The sequence below is a fragment of the Oryx dammah genome, unplaced genomic scaffold (assembly GCF_014754425.2).
Source record: "Oryx dammah isolate SB20612 unplaced genomic scaffold, SCBI_Odam_1.1 HiC_scaffold_11, whole genome shotgun sequence".
In the NCBI taxonomy this organism is placed as follows: Eukaryota; Metazoa; Chordata; class Mammalia; order Artiodactyla; family Bovidae; genus Oryx; species Oryx dammah.
This window is the reverse complement of record NW_024070195.1, coordinates 22,021,315-22,038,570: the sequence shown is the minus strand read 5'-3', so window position 1 is coordinate 22,038,570 and position 17,256 is coordinate 22,021,315. Positions and strand designations below refer to the sequence as shown.

General features: G+C 45.1%; 2 protein-coding genes across 3 annotated transcripts; both read left to right on the top strand.

Annotated features, from left to right (window-relative positions):
* Positions 1 to 904: 904 nt before the first annotated feature.
* On the top strand, positions 905 to 15,848 carry TRIM27 (tripartite motif containing 27). Of its 2 annotated transcripts, XM_040249982.1 has the most exons (8): positions 905 to 1,698; positions 2,871 to 2,966; positions 5,166 to 5,396; positions 9,178 to 9,200; positions 11,042 to 11,157; positions 11,277 to 11,309; positions 13,049 to 13,075; positions 14,725 to 15,848. In XM_040249982.1, the coding sequence occupies exons 1-8, from the start codon at positions 1,279 to 1,281 to the stop codon at positions 15,318 to 15,320; spliced, it is 1,542 nt and encodes a 513-aa protein (XP_040105916.1). In that variant the 5' UTR covers positions 905 to 1,278; the 3' UTR covers positions 15,321 to 15,848. The 2 variants fall into 2 exon arrangements, with proteins under 2 accessions (XP_040105916.1, XP_040105917.1); XM_040249983.1 differs by lacking the exon at positions 13,049 to 13,075.
* On the top strand, positions 3,190 to 3,821 carry LOC120870410 (deoxyuridine 5'-triphosphate nucleotidohydrolase, mitochondrial-like). The gene has a single exon (XM_040250073.1). It carries the CDS (start codon positions 3,260 to 3,262, stop codon positions 3,755 to 3,757), a length of 498 nt encoding a protein of 165 aa, XP_040106007.1. The 5' UTR covers positions 3,190 to 3,259; the 3' UTR covers positions 3,758 to 3,821.
* Positions 15,849 to 17,256: the final 1,408 nt, after the last annotated feature.

The window sequence follows — 17,256 nt, the reverse complement described above, 5'->3', positions numbered from 1 at the left end:
AAGTAGGGATGGGCGAACAACGCAAAAATTTTGTAAGTTTGTTGGATAATGAAAACAGGATTATCATTATCCATGTTACTCACAGGATTATCATTCCCTCTATACTTCGGGAAGGAGCAGGCCTGTTTAGTTCTATTCAGTAAAACTCTAGGCAGTAGGTATTTTATTAATGAGCAAGCATGTTTAAGTTCTATTCAGTACAGCTCTAGGCAGTGGGTATTTTATTATTTTAATGGTAAACCTCCTTAGGGTTAAAAAGTTGTACGGAAGTCTCCCTCTTCGCTGGGGTATAATTACTCCCGTTTCACCAGACAGGAAACTGAAGCTCAGAATGGTAGACCACTTTGCTTAGGCACAGTAGGAAGTAGCAGAACTGGGCTGGCCTGTTTCTGTCACAGAAATGTTTTCATCTAATAATTAAGCCTTTCTTTTAAGAAACAGAACTGCGAGCGCCTGTCAATGGGGTTGTTTGATAAAGTTCCTCACAGACTGGGTGGGGCTGAGTCGGCTACTCCCAGCCCTCTGGCCTACCGGGGAAGCCAGATGTCTCTTCTTCCCACACCAACACAAAGCCAGCTTTCTCTCGCCGCGGCAGAGGCCTGAGCACCAGAGAAGAAACCCAACAAAAGACCCGGGATCCAGGCCCAAGGCCCAAGGCTCGGCGGGGGCGCCCGGAGCGTGCAGGCAGGGGTTATCCTGACCCCGCTGCACCCCGCGGACACCGCCTGCCTCTAGGACCCGTACCCAAGGGGCTTCCGCCCGCGCGTTCCGCCCCCACCCTGGCGGCGAGGCCTCCCGGGTTCCCTGTGAAAGAAACCATCCAGGCCTGAGGCCGAAATTTCCACCTTCAAGCAGGAGGTTCAGCCCAGGCCCCGCCCCCGAGCCGCCCCTTCCGCTCGCGCAGGGGTGGGGTCTGGGCGGCCGCTGGGATCCGCTCCGACGCGGCCACGTTGTCCTGCGCGTTTTGAGCGCCCGGCTGCGGGAGTCCGATCGGCGGCGATCTTGCTGTCCCTTCACACAGTCGCTGGGCTCGGTGGGGCCGCGGTATCCCCATACTCCCTCCGCCCGGCGCAGCGGCTCAGGGAGCGTCCCGGCCACCCCGCGGTTCCAGCGCGCGGGCGCGTCTGGGATCGGCCCGGGAGGCGTCGCCCTCCGTCAGCCCGGCTGGCCTTTCCGCACCGCCCAGAAACAGCGGACGGGAGGGAGCGCAATCGAGTTGGGCTCCGCGCTGGGCTGGGCACCGGGGCCCATGCCCGTTCGCCCCCGCGGGCCCGCGCCATGGCCTCCGGGAGCGTGGCCGAGTGCTTACAGCAGGAGACCACTTGCCCTGTGTGCCTGCAGTACTTTGTGGAGCCCATGATGCTCGACTGCGGCCACAACATCTGTTGCGCCTGCCTCGCCCGCTGCTGGGGCGCGGCGGAGACCAATGTGTCGTGCCCGCAGTGCCGGGAGACCTTCCCGCAGCGGCACATGCGGCCCAACCGGCACCTGGCCAATGTGACCCAGCTGGTGAAGCAGTTGCGCACCGAGCGGCCGTCGGGGCCCGGAGGCGAGATGGGCGTGTGCGAGAAACACCGCGAGCCCCTGAAGCTGTACTGCGAGGAGGACCAGATGCCTATCTGCGTGGTGTGCGACCGCTCCCGCGAGCACCGCGGCCACAGCGTGCTTCCGCTCGAGGAGGCGGTGGAGGGCTTCAAGGTGAGGGCCGGGCGCGCGGGCCGGGGAGGGGCCGGAGCGCGAGTCGGACAAAGGGAGGAGAGAGCCAAAGGGGCTTCCTTTTTTCCGCCTAGAAAATGGCTGAGCCGGACGTGTGGTTCACAGCCGTCATTTCCTCTGTCCGCTCCAGAGCCTCGGCACTCAGATTTGGGAGGAAAACCTGTAGCTGGTGATGAAGCCAGAAGTCTCCCCACCCTCACTGCGTTATGTGCCTCTGTGTTTACCCTCTCACGGGCACATTATACATGACGGCCCATGGAGACCCCTCTTGACTGTATATAAGATATCTGTAAAACCACGTACGCAGCGACAAGCTTCAGAGACGCTCGCATTCCTGTTGGCTCCTAGATGATCTCAGACAAAACACAGTCGGACGTTGCCGAGCTGTATTCACATCAAATAGATGCCCATCACCTCTCCTTTCCCCCAGCACTTCCCTGTGCTCCGTCCTCTTCTAGAACCTCCCGGAAAAGAACAAGTTTCTTACTGCCTAAGTCATTTAACCACGGTGCGACTCATAGGAGATAAGACTTAATGAAGACTGAGTGAAATAAAATGCTGTGTGGATCCCCTTGTGAACCAACAGATTTGTACAGCTCAACAATAGCATGGAAATAAAGTATTACATACAAAATAGTTGTAAGACAACATTCAAGGCGTGCACATAATCTGTGTTTGAGGACTGCAGAGAACATGCACACAATTATGTACATGTGTAAATGTGAGTACGTTCATGCAGAATTATTCACTGAACATTTATGGTGCTTTCAAAAATACCATTTTACTCACACTGAACACTCTATTAGGTTGAGAAGGTGGTGTTGGTTCATGTCACACCAGGGGAAAATAGGAGAAGTTAAGTCCTTTTCTCTCTGTACCCGTCCCTGAAAGCTCGACAACTAAAGCCTTCTAGTCTATTCACCTTTTCACTAAGCCAGGCGGTATCCTTCCAAAGGCAGGTAGGTGACCCACCATTTCAGATACAAACTACCAAAGGAGAGGTGTGGTGCCATGGTGATGGCAGTGTGATCCAAGGACAGGCTCTCACCAAGAACTTGGCATCATAAATGTGGGTTACACAGGTGATAAGCAGAAGAGTCACACTGCTAAGGCCTGCCTTATCTTGAACTGTACACCTGTTTTTGCTTTTTCAGGAGCAAATCCAGAACCAGCTGGACCACCTAAAAAGAGTGAAAGACTTAAAGAAGAGGCGAAGGGCACAGGGAGAGCAGGCGCGGGCTGAACTCTTGGTGAGGTTCCTGAGAATTCATAGATAATATCAGTTCTGCTGGCCACTCTCTTATATTGTAAGACTTGTAAACTTCCCTTAACCTTGTGCAGTCAGATCACCCAGAACTTATAGGTACGGGTGGAACAACCTTACATGGCAGTAGGAATTCTCCTGGAGAACCAAGGGATTCCCACATTTGGGGGGAAAAGGATGGAATAGTTGACTTTAAAACCCCTGGAAGGTTTAGAACTCATCCCCGCGCTCTCTCTCTTGTTCCCCCTGCTCCGTCTTGTGCCCGCGTTCTACGCTGCCATGCCCTGCTCTCAAGAGGCACAAGTCGTCTCCCCCAGCAAGCGGGCCCGGGCCACGGAGGCGAGAGATATGCGTCTCCGCTATGCCCGGCTCTCGGAGCACGCCACAGCCCCCACCAAGGGGTCCGCGCGCGCCGCGGGCTACGACCTGTACAGTGCCTATGATTACACAGTACCACCGGTGGAGAAAGTGCTTGTGAAAACTGACATTCAGATAGCCCTTCCTTCTGGGTGCTATGGAAGAGTGGCTCCTCGTTCTGGCTTGGCAGCAAAACACTTCATAGATGTAGGAGCTGGTGTCATAGATGAAGATTATAGAGGAAATGTTGGTGTTGTCCTGTTTAATTTTGGCAAAGAGAAGTTTGAAGTCAAAAAGCTGTGTGATCGAATTGCACAGCTCATTTGTGAACGGATATTTTACCCAGAAATAGAGGAAGTTCAAATTTTAGATGACACTGAAAGGGGTTCAGGAGGCTTTGGTTCCACTGGAAGTAATTAAAACTTATGCCAAGAACAGGAAATGAGAATGTACTTTTTTCTTGAAAATAAAGACTTTGCTTAAAGTGAAAAAAAATAAAAAATAAAAAAAAAATAAAACCCCTGGAGATCTGACCTAGCAAAAGTTTAATCTGCTAGCTTTGTGCAGATCAGGGTTGATCCTGGTGAAATTCTTGAGCATTGGTTAGGAGCCTTTTGTATTGTTCTGCAGACAGATGCTGGCAGTGGCTTTCCATAAACTTGACTGTTGCTTCTTGCTGGAATGTTCTTTTTCTTGGCAATGATTCTATTCTGAACTTTTCTCTTTGTTCCCTTCTCCTAGTTTCCCAAGGCCTTTGTGGTAGGGATATTTGGGGGAGAGGGTGGTTGTTCTGGAAAAAATAGTCCCTTACCTTTCTGTAAAGGACTAGAGAGTAAATATTTTTGGCTTTGTGGCCTCTATCTCTACCACAACCAGTCAGCTCCCTTGTCATAGCTCAAAAGCAGCTAAAGAAACCATTTAAATGAGTGGATCTGTTTCCCAATAAACTTTTACTCCAAGGGAGTAAACACGGGAGTTTGCTGACCCTTTATTCTGAAATAAGCTTTTGTGGAGTCTCTCAGTGGGACAAGTGGTGGAGAAGAAGGACAGATAACCTTTGGCAAACAAACTGTGCCAGTAGAGAATTATGCTCAAAGCCAGTGAGACAGAAAGCCAGATAGAGGGAATGGATTACATGTGAAAGGTTTAAGGAAACTAATCAAGGTTATTATGTGAGGATTGTTATGGAAGTTTTGCTTGTATGTTCTAAACCATCCTCCACAGGGCACCCATCTGATCATGTGACTTCTCTGACAGTCTTTCATGGCTCCCACTTGCAGTGAAGTCTTGCCAGGCTTCTCATCTCTTACTTTATCTGCCGTCTTCACAAGCACTCATGTGCTCCAGCCAGACTCCATCATTTGCCTTTCCACTCTTCGGTCCATGGCATTTCTTCTGCCTGGAAAGCTCTCCTGTTCATTGACCATAAAGTGAACTTCTAGTCATCCTTCAAGACTCTTTGTGAACACTGCTTCTGAGAACTGTATCAACTTCTACTGAATGCTGTCACCCTACTTTTGCTTATCTAGCCATGATGACATGTATCACATGAACCTGAGTCTCACTTGACTGAGTTCCTTGAGAGCAGAGACTGGCTTTTTTTTTTTTTTTTTTCAGACTGCCTTGGTTATCACTGGGGTAATTCAGTTCTCTGCCATTGTATATCCAGTCAATAAACATTGGAAAAGAATAAGTGAGTGAACAAGATGCTTGTTTTAGTATACTGGGATGAAATAATGAGGTCTGGGTAGATAGACAGCGGAGAAATGTGAAGGGCTCTAGAAGCAGCCTTTCCTCTCTTCACTGCCCTTCCCTGTGGTCTACACAGAGCCTGACCCAGATGGAGAGGGAGAAGATTGTTTGGGAGTTTGAGCAGCTGTATCACTCCTTGAAGGAGCATGAGTATCGCCTTTTGGCCCGTCTCGAGGAGCTAGACTTGGCCATCTACAACAGTATCAATGGTGCCATCACTCAGTTCTCTTGCAACATCTCCCACCTCAGCAACCTGATTGCCCAGCTGGAAGAGAAGCAGCAGCAACCCACCAGGGAGCTCCTGCAGGTAAGACTGAAAGCCCTCTGCCAAGACAGCTCCTGCTCTGCCAAGCAGTATCCAGGGCCCCCTACTCCCTTGTTGAAACTCTGATTGTAGCAAGGGCATGTTAGAAAGGAAATGTACAGTAGAGACCCTGGTTGGCACAGCTTGGGTCAGTCAGTTGCCCTGTGTCATGGAAAGGTCAAAAGGAAGACCTGTCCTGCTCAAGCCTGTCCTGCACTGATAGGTGGTCTGATCACAGGCAAGGCTCTTGACCTCTCTGGGCCTCAGTGAACTCAGTTACTCATGTAATGAGGAATTTGGCCCACATGTCATTTAAAGATTCTCCTCACCCCAGTATCCTATAATTGTAACATGTATGTGCACACTATGACAACCACGAAATAACAAGTACCACAAGAAGTGGTCAGCCCAAGCAGGCTTGGGATTTAATCTTGGTTGTATGAGTGCTAAAGCTGCAGTAGACCCAGCCCAGCAAGACCACAGGAAATGAGCTGATTGTTTGTCTGTTGTTTGTTCATTCAATGCATATGAATTTTCTGTTCTGGGTCAAGCAGTGGAATTAAGTGGATAAATAAGCTCTCCTGAAATCTAAATTCTGATGTCGAGATCATATGATAGAGAAGTGAACAAACAAGTATCATCAGTGTTGCCATTAAAAAAGGGCTGATAGGTTTAGGGTCAAGAAACTATGGGCCACCACCTGTGTTTGTGTGTCCTGCGAGCTCATTGTGCTTTTTAGTTTTGGATAGTTGGGGAAGAAAAATCAGAAGAACGTTTGTTATTTTGTGATATGTGAAATTGCATAAAATTCAAGCTTCATTGTCCATACATTATTATTAGAACATAGCCCATTTATTTGTTTTGTATTATCTGTTGCACCAGAGTTGAGTAGTTGTGCCAGAGACTGTATGGCCTTTTTCTTAGAAAAAGTTCACCAGCTCTTACTTCACATTAAAAAGAGAAGGCTTAATCTTGAGCTTAATGAACACCAATATTTAATTGTTAGAGAAGGAAGAGCTTGCATGGGGAATAGTTTACCAGAGAGGCAATATGTGATCAGGGAGGAAGAATGTTTCTGGAAGGAGGGAGTGGACAACAGAGTGTAATGCAGTTGAGGTGAAATAATATGAAGGCTGAGATCCATTTGGTTTAAAAACATGACCATCCTTGATAAACTTTTGTAGAGCTGCCCGATTGGAGCAGTCTGGGCAGGAGCCACATGAGGAGAAGTTGTAGTGACAGAGTGAATGGAAGCTGCGAGAGTAAATGACTATTTCAATAAATAAGGCTGTGAAAGAGATAAAAAGAAAATACTTGGAGATGAGGTAGAATTGTGGGGCTTTATGGGGAGAGGATGCTTAAAGAAACCAGGTAAACATATCTTTAAAAAAAAATGTGGAGAGGAGCATCTGTTGTAAAGATTCAGGTGAAGAAAATTTACTGAAGCTCTAAGGATGAACTCATCTCTGATGTGCTGTTTCTGAGAAGGCAGAAGGAAGGGTAACTGAAGCATGTAGGAGGGACTTAGCTTTGAAATATCCTCTGTTGTATAAAAAGAAAGAAGGGTGGGGACAGGTAGTTGCAGCAGGTTGTGAGGATTGGTAGCAGAAACATCTTGGCTTCTATCCTTTTTGGCTGCCATTGAGCAGGGGTTAGAGAAAATAATGAGTTTGAGGATTGTGGGAAAGTTCTGAAATTATTGTTTCAGAGTATGAGAAAGCAAATTGGTTCCCAAGATGTAGTCGAGTTACTTGGTCAGTGAACGTCAGTTGATATCAGAATTTGTCTGTCCAGTTGTGTGACTTTTTCCCGTCCCGGCTTTGCTTTCTATGATTGTGACTGTTCTGGTTCCAGGCCTAGGGAAAGCTGGTAGTTGGGTTCATCCAGGATTAGGGCTTTGTAAGATGTGAGGGGTTTTTTTTGTTTGTTTTTGGCCTTGCCACACTATTTGTAGGATCTTAGTTCCTTGACCAGGGATTGAACCTGGGCCCATGGCAGTGAAAGCACAAAATCCTAACCACTGAACCGGTCAGGGAACTCCCCCGTTCTGGCTTTTTGATTATGATAAAATATACATAACATAAATTAACTGTTTTAACCATTTCAAAGTGTACAACTTGGTACATTTAGTAAACTTAATGTTATGCAACCATCACAGCTGTATAGTTCCAGAACACATCCATCATCTCAGAAGGAGACCTCGTGCGCATTAAACAGTCACTCCTCATCCCTTTCTACCCAGTGGCAACCATGGGTTTGCTTATTTTTTTAAGGTATTTGTGAAAATATTTCTGAACACATGGACCATGAAATCAAAACTGGATGATAAAGAAAAGTAGAGAAAGAAGAGGGCAAGTTGTGGACTCCATGGGAGAGAGTGGTCATGGTAGAAGTCATTTGAAAAGTAAACTGAATCTTAACGTGGAGAAGGAGAGCATTCCCACTAAGGTCAGGAACAGGGCAAGATGGCCACTGTTGTCTAACTGTATTTTAACGTATGTACACACACACACAGAGGAATGTTATGCAACTATAAAAAAAAGAAAAAGGAAGATACCTATGATATAACTGATATAGAGGAGTTTCTATAATGTATTGGGAAGTGAAAAAAAAATCAAAGTGCAAAATATAGATTATGCTTTTTGTGTAAGAAAGAAGAGATGATTAGAAAATACATGTATCTGTAGGTATTTGCAAGGTAAACACTGGAATGATAAACCAGATAATAATGGGGAGAATGAGATGAGAAGAGATAGGAAAAAAGTGACAGATTCTCTGACCAAGTTTCAGATTTTTTGAGCGCCAAAATAGTTAAGAATAGTGATGAGTTATAACCCATTGAATAAAGTAGGAATTGATGGGTCCATACTAATAATAAATTAGGGAAAATTCTTCCTTCCAGTAGACTGTCGACTAAGTAATGTACAAGGAATTTTGAGGCAAGAAAATGATCATTTGGCAGCTATCATGGTGAAAGGTAATTTAGACAATAATTATCTACAGAGGCTAAATCTGAGGGGGAGTTAGATAAGGGCTGGAATGTTAATTTCAAAGTGTCACTTTGAGATTACTTTTTAATTACAAAAGGAAAAATAGTAGTTATAACATACCACCTATAAAGGGAAAGTAAGTAGCAAGTATCTTTAGAAGGAGACACAATGTAAGCTTGAATTTAATCATGGAACAATACCTGGGAAACCCAAGTGGAGAGATATTTTTAAAATAATTAGCCTGTATTAAGGCAATATCAGGGTCTTCCCTGGTAGCTCAGGGGTAAAGAATCAGCCTGCCTGTGCAGGAGACATGGGTTTGATCCCTGGGTTGGGAAGATCCCCTGGAGGAGGAAATGGCAACCCACTCCAGTACTCTTGCTTGGAGAATTCCATGGACAGGGGAGCCTGGCAGGCTACAGTCCATAGGGTCGCAAAGAGTCGGATACAACTGAAGCAACTTATCGCACAAGCACACACAATAATAGGTCAAAGAAAGCAAGCTGGGCAGGCAGGTAGGCAGTTGTGGTCCAAGAGTGAGATGCTTGAGTTAGTAAATTTGAAACCTTGAGATCTTTGACCAGTGTGCAGGAAGGGAATGCAGGAAGGTGCTGGAATAGCAAATAGTGTGTATCCCAGTTTCTTCTGCCCAGGTTTTACACAGTGTGTGCTCCTCGTCTCCCTGGTTTCTCCCAGGAGGGCCAGCCTGTAGCTCAGTTTCTAACAAACATCTATGAGAGAAAACTGACATTATAAATGATTTCTCATGGTTTTCATTTTCCTTTCTCTTATAGGACATCGGGGACACATTGAGCAGGTACAGTTTTCTCTTTCCCCAGTGCTAAATCAAGCCTGAGTAGACTTTCCCTCATACTTAGAAACTCTGGAAGGAGCCCAGAGCCTGAGGACATCTTACCAAATTCGAGACATATCCTGTCTGTCCCCGAACTGAGTCACTAGTGTGCAAAGAACTAGATGGACTGCAGCTCTTCTCAGTAAAACTAAGGAATTATTGGCAAATAATGAGGGTGAGGAGTGAAGTAGGGGGCCCACTTGGGAGGGTGCTGGTAGTTTATGAGGACACTTCTATGGAGAGGGTGGAGACTCACAGGGCCTCGGGCAAATTGAAAGGGTATTTTATAGTTTTTGTTTCAGAATCCTTTCTCTTTTGTTATCTCTGTCTTTGTTTCTGGCTCTCTTTTTTCTGTAATGGGGAAAATACAGGCTAAGAAAAGTGTGACCAGCTCAGAGATGAGTCATGAGTTACCTGGATTCTGGCTCTTGTTTTTATTATTTCTCTACTGTATCATCAGATGGACAGTGAGGAAGAGCTACCTGGAAGTTGGAACATGACCAAGCCGGAAAAGGCCAGAATGGGCAAGAAGCCACAATTAAATTGTGTTTTCAGTGTTGGATGGCAAGGACAGATGGGATAGACCTTGAGGAATATTATGTTTGTTGTAGGAATGCCTATTGGGGTAAAGCCTGACTGAGGAAACTGAACTTTGAAGCTAAGTAAAACCCTGAAGGGTGAAAACCCTTCAGAGGAAGTGCAGCTTGATTGTGTGAGAGCATTTGAGGAGGAGATGGGCTAGAAGGGCCATGTGAATAGAATTATTGATAGAGCTGAGCTTTTTGAGGGCTGCTGACATGGGATGGTACTAGTCCCTGCCAAGTGGCCCTAACAAATACTGCCCTCACTTGCTGCTTTTACTTTTTGATGTCAGTCTAGTTCTAAACTAACACAGAGAGAGATCCTTTAGGTTCTAGCATCTGTGAATGTTAAGTTTGGGTTTGACTCTGAAAATTTTTTGACTTAATCTTTGACTTGACTTAAATATAACTAAAACATTTTGCCACCATTAAAGAAATGTGCAGATAGCTAGCCCAGGGCTGGTTTGGTGGCTCCAGTGTTTATCATCAGACTCTCAGGTTTCTTTCCATTTACTCTTCTGCCATACATAAGCTATGATCCTCATTATTACAGGCCAAGAAACTTCCTAGAATGCTAACCAGCAGGAAAGAGATGTCACATTGCATTCCTTTTTAAGCAGACTTCTCAAATTAGTGCAAGATACTTCTTAGTTCTCATTGGCCAGAGCTTAGTCACATGGTCACATTCAGACTAGGCAGGCATGAACCCAGTAAAATTTGGAAGGTGAGAGAAGGGATATTGGACATGTGATTAGCAGTCAGTGTTTGCCACAGACCCTTTGAGGGGGTTGATGGGTAACTGGATATTGTCCAGAGAGTACCCATCTGTCTGAAAATGTCATTCTTGCCATATTTGGGAACCTGAGGGTTATGGGTCATTGCCCACCATGAATACCAAGGACTTGATCATGGAATCTAGTGCTTTCTGGCAAGGTCTTGCTTATATTCAGTTTAATTCAGTGAATCTTTCTGAGGGCATATGCCATTTGAAAAGCCAGAAGCTAATGCTGTGGGAGAATATGAAGGTAAGAGGACTCCCCTGTTCTGGTCCAAAGGATCACAGTCTAGGAAGAGAATAGGAAAAGGGCTCTACTGGCTGCTATTAAAGACTGTCCACCAATCCACTGACTGGCCAGTTTAGCCCAGGTTTTGTCCTAGACCCTGAAAGAAGTTTGGGGTGGGGGTGGGGGTGAGAGATTCACTCATGGATTTTTTTAAACTTAGGGCTGAAAGAATCAGGATTCCTGAACCCTGGATCACACCTCCAGATCTGCAAGAGAAAATCCACATTTTTGCTCAGAAGTGTCTGTTCTTGACTGAGAGTCTGAAGCAGTTCACAGGTAACGTGAGAAGAGGAATCTCTGAGGGTTTATGCTCTGAATAACTGTATTGCCTGAGAGGAAGTGTTTTCCAGCTAGATAATGGAATGCAAACTGAATATCTTCTTTTCTCCCCATAGAAAAAATGCAGTCAGATATGGAGAAAATCCAAGGTAAATTTATCTACTTAATGGACTGTTGATGTTGAAGTTTCCTGGAAAGATAAACATCCACACCAGAGTATGGGAAAATGGGAAATGGCCGGATTCCCCGATATTTCACATCTTTCTTTTGGCTTTGTTAATTTTTTCAATTAATAGCCTCTTGTTTCAACTTGAAGTCTTTTAACTAAATACACTTATTTTTCAATCTACGTTAATGGAAGAGGAAAATATACAATCCAACAATTAATGCAGAATTAATTTGATTATTTTAAAATTATTTTTAATTGAGAAAGAGAATCAAGAGAAACTATTCTAGCTATATTCTATTTGAGCTAGTATTTGTAATTATAATTTATCGAGTTTCTGCTGCATATGGACACTGGTACTGACTGGGAGGAGGAAGAATTGAGCATCGCTGGTTGAGGCAACACCTTGAGGGCAGGAACCTGGGTAGGAACAGGGGTTCAGGAGTCTGGCTGCCTGGGTCCTGGGCCCACCTCTGCCACCTGGTAAGCATTCTACATTCTACACAGAATGATAAGCTATCATTCTGAAAGCTCTTGCCTCACAAGGCTGTAAGGATTAGGTTTACTTACAATTTCTGAAGCGTTCTAGAAGGGAACCTTCGTGTATATGTATTAAATAAAGTGTTCTAGGTATTTAAGGGGCACTCTTCAAATATAACATCTTCTGCTCATAGTAACTTAGAAGCATATAACACATATGCGTGCGTGCTAAGTCACTTCAGTCATATCTGACTCTTTGTGATCCAATGGACTGTTGCCTGCCAGGCTCCTCTGTCCCTGGGGTTCTCAGGACAAGAGTGGGTTGCTGTGCCCTCCTCCAGGGGATCTTCCCCACCCAGGGATTGAACCTGCAGCTCCTGCATTGCAGGTGGATTCTTTATCACTGAGCCGCCAGGGAAGCCTTAGCCCATACGGCTGTGTACAAAATGCTGAAATTCCTAGGCAGCTTGATAGAATCTGAAACCCTTATATGTACATAATCACTTCATATTTACTATAAATTACAAATCTGCATAATTTTTATAATTTCCTATATGTGCTAAAACTTTATTTGCATGGCATCTTTTCAGATACATACGTTTTTCACATCTGGCAACATGGATTTAGGGAATGCTCACAAGCAGAACAGGGAGAAACTCCACTTAATACCACAAGTGGTTAGCTCAGACACAACATTCCTTGATCTGACTCTCCTTTATTTTTCCTGTTCTTCTCCTGCCCTTAAGCAACCCATTGAGAACATACCTGTGAAAATGCTTTGTCAACTGTAAATGCATTTTGCTGTAAATGGTGTAGTTTGCCCCAGCTTGGTAGGGGCAAGCTTGGTGTCACTTGAACCACACATCCCCTAGAACAGGTAGCTTATGAACCCAAGAGTTATGTATGATGTGGACTTAGAACCATGTCTCTCCCTGCAGAGCCAGCTGACCCACTGAGGAGTGGAATCCTTAATCTTGCCTCAGTTTGACCCCATGTGCTTCCAGTGTCAAGCTTGTGTTATCTTTATGCTCAAAGTTCCCAACCCCTCTTCCCTTTGAGCTCTTGGCTGGAAGATGGAGTCTTAACGCTATATGAAAAAATTAATGCAGGACTGACAGCAGGAGTTCTAATGGAAACCATCGTTTTACGATGACTCCTAAAGCTCCTTCTGTTGGGTACTTCCTAGAAATATTCAGATAACTTCCATAACTTCTTTTCTCTTTTGTTTTTTTTTTTTTTCAGAATTGAGAGAGGCCCAGTTATACTCAGGTGGGTGATAGGAGACAAAACCATTTGGAAAAAGGAGTAAAAATCCTTATCAACCGAACTATTATTCACTAACTATCATTCACTACTATTGTGAATGATTTTGGAAAGTGCCTTAATTTGAATCCTTTAGGTTACATTTATTTTTTTTTAAATGATAATAATCACAAAAAATTTGTTATTTCTATGTGTTTGTAATATTTGCTTCCTAAAAGGCCTCAAATCTGAACTCATGGACCTTTGAAAGAGGAGGAAATTGAATTCAGGTGCTAGGAAGAATTATAGAGTTGAAACTACAGTTTCCAAAAATTGGTGCACTGCCACTGCTAGTACACCGTTCCACTGCTGTGCCCACGCAGCCTTGGGCAGTGTGTGGTTTACAAAAGCATCCTTCCAAAAAGATTGAGCTTGCCTCTTATTCTGAGAGCTAGGGAAAGTCTAGGAAAAATCTGGAGTCATCCCTTCTCTGTGTGAGATCTAGAGTTGAAACTCTCCCTCCCCTTGACAGTCACCTTCACCTGAGGTTCACAGACTGGGTAAATCTATGATCTCAAACTCATCTGAGGTTTGTATTCACATGACCACCTTCTATTTCATGGGATCTTCTTCATGGACAAACAACATGTGTGTTAGTTGCTCAGTCGTGTCCACCTCTTTGCGACCCCATGGACTGGGGCTCGCTGGGCTCTTCCATCCATGGGATTCTCCAGGCAAGAATACTGGAACAAGTTGCCATTTCCTTCTTCATCATGAACAGAGGGACTCTACAAACAATGGGTCTTCTTTCATTAATGTCCCCTGGTTGTGATCCATATTTAATTCTTTCAAGATTGAATATGTTGCTTATGTCTTACATTTCCTAATATTGCACAGGGTACAGTAGAGGGAACCAAAGAGCATAAGGCACTGACCAACGCTTGGAGTTAAATGTCTGGTTGGAGGTACGAGGTCTACCCATGACATGAGGGAATAAATGGGAACTGCTGGGAACACATTGTTGAACCACGAACCATGCCTCTGAGGTTCTTAGTCACCTCCACCAGTTGTTATGAGCCTTTTGTGGGAGACAGTCAGCCTACCTGAACTATGGTTCAGAGAGATAATGTTAGGGAATCTTCCTTCTGAACAAGATACGAAGAACTAGTGAGAGAATATGTCAGTGAGTTTAAAACTGGAAACCACCACATGATTGTCAGATGCATGCGGCACTATTTAGTGTCTTTATCTGACAGAATGTGAATATCCATATGTTTCACAGCAGATCTGTTAGTATTGGTTGTAGAGTGCTACACCGCACCCGTCTGTCTAAATACTGTAAACTTCCAGCCCCTGAGGCTTTCGGATTAAGGGATTGGACATACACATAAGAAAACCTTAAATTCAGCTTATAACGGATACTGTGGTTTAAAATGTGGAAAAGCAAGGTAAAAATTTCAGTACTTCCAATATATCCTAGCTAAATGAGATAACTAGCTAATCCAAACAGTAATTTTGGGAATGTCGGCTTCAGGGTGGACTTGAATGTATAAAATGAATGTGTCTTTGCTGGAGAGCTCTTACTCTCTTCTCAGGGATAGGAGAAAAGCTGAGTGTTCAGAGTGGGCTGTCCTGGTGCTTGGCTAATCCTCCTCTGCCCCTGTGTTTCTCTGCAGTGGATGTGACTCTGGACCCAGACACAGCCTACCCCAGCCTGATCCTCTCTGATAACCTGCGGCAAGTGCGGTACAGTTACCTCCAGCAGGACCTGCCTGACAACCCTGAGCGGTTCAATCTGTTTCCCTGTGTCTTGGGCTCTCCATGCTTCATCGCTGGGAGACACTATTGGGAGGTAGAGGTGGGAGATAAAGCCAAGTGGACCATAGGTGTCTGCGAAGACTCAGTGTGCAGAAAAGGTGGGGTAACCTCAGCCCCCCAGAATGGATTCTGGGCAGTGTCCTTGTGGTATGGGAAAGAATACTGGGCTCTCACCTCCCCAATGACTGCCCTCCCCCTGCGGACCCCTCTCCAACGGGTGGGGATTTTCTTGGACTATGATGCTGGCGAGGTCTCCTTCTACAACGTGACAGAGAGGTGTCACACCTTTACTTTCTCTCATGCTACCTTCTGTGGGCCTGTCCGGCCCTACTTCAGTCTGAGTTACTCTGGAGGAAAGAGTGCAGCTCCTCTGATCATCTGCCCCATGAGTGGCATCGATGGGTTTTCTGGCCATGTTGGGAATCATGGTCATTCCATGGAGACCTCCCCTTGAGGAGGTGAACTCAGGCCAGAAGGGCTGCTGGCTGTACTCCCACCCCAGGCATGAGGCATCTTGTTGCCTTGCCACTTCCTGCCCATCACAGCTGGATGTTCTTAGCACTTTCCGTGCCCTGCAGTGCAAGACAGAATGTCTGTGTTCTCTGCCATCCCCCCCTTCCCATGAAAATTGTGAGATGTAATAAGTTATCGAGATTGCCCAGAAATAAAAACCAGATGTCCACCTCCAGTGTTCCACACTTCTTGGTCTTATACATTACTGGAGGGGATAAAGAATATGGATAACCTTGGGTTAGGAGAGCCATTCAAGATTCTTACACCTGGGCTCAGCCCCATATAGTGATCATGGGTATTTGCTGTCATTTCTGAACCAGGGCTTCTTTCTGAGAACCCACAGCTGGACTATAAAGTCCTGTCAGCATGGATCCCTTTGTCCCAGTTTTTCCTTTGGGATTAGTACCTCTACCCCTGATTCTCAATCTGCTGTAGTTTTATTAACTCCATTAAAGAGGCCTGTATGTGTTTTGATTAGTTACAGTTATTTTACAGTAATGGTGGGAAATAGCCCCACCTCTGTTAGGAGATAATGTTCTAATCAATGTGCTCTTTGCCTCTATCTTTTTGAGGGCTTTGTCAGCTCCCTTCATTCTAATGAAAAGTGTATCCTGGTCCTGGATGCACATCATCTGGGATTATTTTCTGCTCAGCACCACTCATTGTTCCTACCTCCCTTCCCACTTCCATTTGTGGACTGATGGTCAGTCATACCCTATCCCTGGAAGGATTCTGGGGCAATATTCCAGGGGATTCATTGACTTGTCTCCATTTCTCCCTTCTATTTCAAGGGACAAGGGAGTTTACCTTTCTGATGTGTGTACCATCAAGGGGCTATTCCATCCCTATGGCCATTGGATCACGAGGCATTCTGAGGTCAGAAAGCCAAGGCAGATCACTTAGCGCAAGCCCCCGTGATGGTTCTTAGTCTTCTCTTTCTTTGGGTACATGCTCCTCTGTTTAAAAATAAAGTGAGTATGGATGTTGTTTACACTGTTGTTATTTTCTGGGTCTTGGTAGGACTGGGTTCATAGATATTGGAAGAAATCAACACCATTAACCTCTGTGGCTTGAGAATCTCATTCTGGTCAATATTTTACGTTCAACTGGATGATAAAAACAGTACCATGTCACTGCTTTCTACTGGTGCTTGGAAAGTAGTGTTAGACTTCCACAGCCTACAGCTTTGTATTGGCTAATCCTGTCACTTCTCTGGGAAAGTGTTCTCTCAAGTCCTTATTATAACTGACAGTGGGGTATGCAGCAATGCTTGGTATAGATCAGAGCACCCAGAGCTTGCTTCCCATCTCAGAAGGAGCAGCCTAAGCCTTTAGGGTCATGGAGGGCACCACATTCTAAGGAAGAAAAATACACTGAGAGGACAGCTCTTTTCCAGGAGGTTTTCGATCTTTTCTGCTTTTGGACATGACCTCAAGACGACAAGATTTTGTGGTCTAAGTCTTGTACCCAACATTGTGGTTCATGGCTGAAGATCATGCATTGGTGATATGTCCTGATTCATTTATTTATTCAAAAGGTTTTAAGAGAAATAACCAGGAGCTTCAGAGAGGGGCTTCCATGAGGCTAGGTTAGCTTTTGCTGAATAGTCTCAATAGATATAAATACACATGCTAACAAACGACAGAGGATGAGATGGCTGGATGGCATCTCTGACTCGATGGACGTGAGTCTGAGTGAACTCCAGGAGTTGGTGATGGACAGAGAGGCCTGGCGTGCTGCGCTTCATGGGGTCGCAAAGAGTCAGACATGACTGAGCGACTGAACTGAACTGAACTGAACATATGTATATTATTATGTATATAAAATACTACTACACAGATATAGAGCAATGCTCAGCACGTAGTATGAAGTGCTTT